Source organism: Equus quagga, chromosome 20, assembly GCF_021613505.1.
Source record: "Equus quagga isolate Etosha38 chromosome 20, UCLA_HA_Equagga_1.0, whole genome shotgun sequence".
NCBI lineage: Eukaryota > Metazoa > Chordata > Mammalia > Perissodactyla > Equidae > Equus > Equus quagga.
The window spans coordinates 34,139,105-34,144,119 of record NC_060286.1 but is presented as its reverse complement, the minus strand read 5'-3'; the positions used below and the strand labels follow the sequence as shown (position 1 = coordinate 34,144,119).

Here is a 5,015-nt window from a genome sequence, read left to right as displayed (position 1 = left end):
GTATTAATTTCGGGCCCCTGACTTTGTAGTGTGTGCTCCCGGCCTCACCCCCTCGCCCCCTCCTACCGTTCCGTGGTTCCTGCTCCTCGGCCCTCTTTGGACTTCTCAGCCTCCTGTGCCTTTGCTCCCTGCTGTTCTCTTGCCCTGGAGTGCCTTTCCCCTCATCTGACGGGTTCTCAACTTGTATCTGAAAGTGCCCCCTCTTCCTGAAACCTTCCTCAACTTCCTCCCCACCCCAGACATCAAAAGTCCCCTCTCCTCTGTCCGTCTGCATTTTCTGTGCATCTCTTATACCATGTGCAGAGGGTCAGGGGTGCATCTCAACTCCTCGAGGGCAGAGGCTGCCTGACTTATCTTTGTTTCCCTTGGCCTGGTGCCCTGCACAGGGAGGTACTTATGATGAGTTTGTTAGAGATGGGTGAATAACACTAACTATATCCATGCAGTGGAATATTACGCAGCAATGAAAAGGAGCGAGGCGCTGATACGTGCTGCAACATTAAGCCACGTGAAAGAAGCCGGTCACAAAAGACCACATGTTATACGATTCCATTTATACCCAATGTCTGGAGTAAGCAAATCTATAGAGACAGAAAGCAGATGAGTGGTGCTAGGTGCTGGGGAAACAGCGACTGCTGATGGGTCATAAGGATTCTTTTTGGGGTGATGAAAATGTTCTAAAACTGATTGTGGTGATGGCTGCACAATTCTGCATCTACTAAAAGCCATGGAATTCTACACGTAGATGGAATTATGTGGTTAATTATTTCTATAAAGCTGTTTTTAAAAAGAAGCCATATAGCTGGATGCCTGTTTAGATGGATAGCTAGAGAGAAGGCAAAGAAAAAAAAGTAACACTAGTTAAACCCCCATGTTTATGACCACCTGCCTTTAGATAGTGAAACCTGTCCTGTTTAGCAAGATCGGCGCCTTGAGAGTTGGGAGTTGTGGGCTGGAAGCCGAGATACGGGCAGATAGGGTTATGTCTGACAATTCAAGGACGACGCTTTTGTTTCCACTGGGCCCGTTTTTTAGCAGCACAGATTACCCTTTCTCAGTAAGGCTGTCCTCATACAGCTGATCGAACGACTTCAGGACGAAGAACTCTTCTTGTCCTGCAGATCCTGGGGAGCTCCGGGGTTTTAAGTCACGAGTTCAAGAAGCATCCTGCCTGTGTTTCTCTCATGCTCAACAGCGGGCAACCCTGGGGCTGGCTGACGTTCCAGGAAATGCAAAACTGAAAGGGAGAGTTTTTAAAGGGAATATCTTAAAAGGCCTCAAGAGCCAGGTGATAAGACCTCTGTTCCTCTATTTTCTACAACTGTTAACTGCCCTTGTGACCATGCTGTCTCTGTTTTTCCTCCCTGTAGAATGAAAGTATACTTGCTGATGTAACAAATGTAGAAACTTGAATGTTCGTGGTTCTAAAGGTTAAAAGCAGCTATGATTCATTTCTCAAATAAACGACAGTTTCCTAAGTCACAATGTCTCGACTGTTTTTCTCCTCGTAAGATAATGTGGGAGTCGCTAAGCAGCGTCAAGGGCCGAGCATGCGAGGTGCCCTGTCTCGTGGCCCTGGATCAGGCCCCATACCTGCTGTTGTCCCATCACTTTCCCCAGGGGCAGAGGCATCCATTGACAGGGGCTCCAGGTGGCCCCACCCCTCCTGCTCTCTGGCCTCTCCTGACTGCGGGTGGACCTCCGCATTGGTGGTCCTCATCATGGGGCACACGCTCAAGCACACATGTACATGCACACGTGGTGTCCTTACAGTGGCCCTTCAGTCCAGCTCACCGGCTGGCTCTGCCCCTATCCTGGGAGTGGGACATAGGACCTACCAGCCCACCCTCTGAAGCCCAACACCTCCCCCAGCTTGGGCCCCACCTGGGCAAGGGGATGCTTGGGTAAACAGACGCCCCTCTGACCTTCCCCTCCAGTCTCAGGCCTGGTGGGAGGTGGTGGGCTCCCTGCCTTACAGCTGTGGGGGCAGGAGGCTGCGTAGCCAGCTCAGCTCAGGGCTGTGGGGAGCACTGGAAGCTCAGGAACAGGACAGTGTCTGCACTGGGTCAGGGGGCGAAACGGAGGCAAGGACAACCTGCGACCACGGCTGGCTGCCCTCAGCATCGGAGTGTTCACCTGTTTTCTCGTCTGTTACACCGACCCACAGCCTGGAAACTCCTCCAGAGCTGGCTGCATCTGGAACAGCCCCTGCATCTCACACAGGGCTGGCCCAGAGCCAGAGTCTGACAGATGTTTGTTGACTGGCCGAATGAGCTGACTGATGCCCAGGAGTTTAATTCAAGTAGGTCCAGCCAACTTTCCCTGGGCACACTGCTCACTGCCATTCAGACTGGGGCTCCATACCAACTTTATTTTGTTCTCCACTGTTTCCCAGGGCTCAGAAGAGTGCTGACATTTAGCAGGCACTCAACAAACACATATTTTTAATCAATGCTGAGAACGCAGACATGAATGGTCCAAACCTGGTGGAGAAAGAAGTATCAACAGACAACTGCAATTCGATGGGATCTCTCTCATCAGAAAAGCTTCCTGGAGGAGATGGGCTTTGAAGGATGAATAAGAGTTTGCGCAGGCAAAGACTATAGGGAATGGTATTCCTGGGATAGGTCACAGAGGCAGGAAGGTGAGAGATCCTTCTGGAAATGATCCAGAGGTGGGAATGATGGGAACCAAGGATGGTGGGGAGGCAGGAAATGACCAGGCTGAGGGGCAGACAGGGGCCAGGACCCCGAGGGCTGACAGTACGCTGCAGGTACTGTCAAAAGACAGGGCCCTTGGTGGAAAGGAGGGCCCCACCTGGGAAGGCAGTTAGCTGGGAATGGGGGCCTGGCTGGCTGAACAGAGCTCCAGCCCCTTCAGAAAAGCTGATGCCATTTTCAAAAGGGCTTTTATTAAACTCTCCCCACACAGAGCGTCTTGCCACAACCACCACAGCCCTGGGCGTGCCCACCAGGGAAAGCCCCGACAGTGTTCCCCGGTGGCCGAGGCCGGGCTTGTCCATGCGGCTGTGGAGCTGGCCTCACTTGGCCATCCCAGTGTCCGTCCGGCTGCTTCTGGCGAGACTCGGGAGCTGCAGGGGGACTGTGGGTGCTGGCAGCTGAGGGCAGGCCCCGGTGCAGGGATGGGGGGCCTGTCTCCTCAATGCACATCCTGAGAGATGCTCCTGAGATGCTGGGTGGGTCCAAAACACCCCAGCTCCATCCTGGGGGCATAGGGTGGGGGCAGCTGGGGCCAGGCCACTCCTCCTGAGGACAGTCCCGGGGAAACTCAGCCCTTCCGGGGAAAGACTGAGGACTGGGCTGGCATGGGGGGGTGGGCAGACGGCCTGGCCTGAGAGGCTGCGTGTGAACCAGGCTTGGGCCGTTTGCTGCAGGGGCTGGAGAGTCCCCTCTCTTGCCGATCCTCAGTTTCCCTTTCCGTCTATTGAAGAACTTGGCCTCTCAGGGTTATGGCCCTCCTCCAGGAAGCACACTGTGCCGCTGCTTCATGGTATTCTCACAACTGCCCCGCCATGTTGGCCTCGCACGCTCAGCGCGTGGTAAGCATGTGTGGGGCGGCATCCAGGCCGGGAGCGCGCATGGGTGTGATTGGATGGGGGGCTCCTGCGTGCGAGTGGGTGCAGCCGAGTGTGTGTGCGCCGGGGGAGCAAGGGGGAGCCCAGGCTGCCCCGCCAGTCCCGGTGCCACCCCCCGGGGGGCGACGGCGGCCGCCTCACAGGAAGTTGGGCTCCCGCACCACGAGGCAGGGCGGGCCCCCGCCGCCGCGGTCCAGGGGCCGGTACACGAAGTGGAAGTCGCGCTTGGGCTCGCTCCGCAGCAGGTAGCCCTTGATGCGGTGCGGCAGCGCCTCGTCCGCCAGCTGGAAGCAGCGCCCGTCCACCAGCACGAAGAGCCGGTGGTCCTGCGGCTGCGCCACCTCGAACTTCTCGGCGCACTGCGCGCACAGCGCCTCGGCCAGCGTGTCCGCCCGCGACGCCAGCGTCCGCGACTGCTGCTCCGGCTCCAGGTACGACACGCAGATGAAGTCCTGCGGGAGGAGAGGGGGGCCTGCGGTCACCTGCGGGGCCGAGCGGGCGTCCCGTCTCACCCCCACCCTAACCCTGGGAGCTTGCACAGGGGTGAGGAGCAGGGTGGCCTTGGAGGAGTCCCAGGCTCCTCTCGGTGGAGGCAGGGACCGCAGGAGCGGTGGGGAGGCTGCACCTACGGCTGACCCCGCTGTGCGACCTCAGGCCAGGTCCTCTCTCTCTCGGGGTGATTCAGCGGCTCTGTGTGGGCAGCGCGGAGTGAGCGCGCCCCCTGGTGCCCAGTTCGCGGGCTGGCCGTCACTTATTCACCTGTCACTCACTGCCTCTTCTCTGCTTCCCTGAGCCCCCCTGCAGCCCAGGCGCACTGCGGGGCGCGGGGGGCGGCATAAATAAAACCGGAGGTGCAGACCCAGCGCCAGCATCCCACGGTTCAGCTGGGGCCGCTAAGGCAGGCGGAACACTTCAGCCCTTAGGGCTGGAAGAGCCCGGGGGGTTACAAGGAGGAGAGAGGGAGCCAGGAGGGAACAGGAAAGGCTTCGTGCAAGGGAGAGGGGGGTGAGGCCTGAAAGACGGCGGGTGTAGGACAGGTGGAGAGGGCCACCGCATGAGCCAGGTAGGCAAGGAAGCATTTGCACCCACGCGACTGGCACACACACTTCCTCCATCAGCCTGGGTGGGAGGACCATTTGCTGGAAGGACGGGCTGTCCAGTCCCTGGCTTTGATTCTGCTCCCCCTCACTGTGTGCCCTTGACTTCTTTGAGCCTCCATTTCGTCAACTGTAAACCGGGATAACACTGGTGATTACACCATGGCTATGAGGAAGCATTAAAACTGGCTCAGAGCAGGAGGAGTCTTCCTTCACCAAGCACCCTGAGGGCAGGCAGAAAGTGCTGTGTGCCCGGCTGCCCCCTTGTGGGAGGACAGTAACAGCACAGCTGCCTCCCGATGATGATGATGATGATGATGATG

The 5,015-nt window shown here is 57.6% G+C and overlaps 1 protein-coding gene across 1 annotated transcript in view; it reads right to left on the bottom strand.

The window, feature by feature from the left end:
* Window positions 1-2,501: 2,501 nt before the first annotated feature.
* The window catches only part of RIN3 (Ras and Rab interactor 3), a 123,566-nt gene continuing 121,052 nt past the window's right edge, over window positions 2,502-5,015 (bottom strand). The window contains exon 10 of the mRNA XM_046647534.1: window positions 2,502-4,047. Within this exon, the coding sequence (XP_046503490.1) occupies window positions 3,733-4,047 (315 nt within the window). The 3' untranslated portion in view covers window positions 2,502-3,732. The remainder of the gene's footprint in view (window positions 4,048-5,015) is intronic.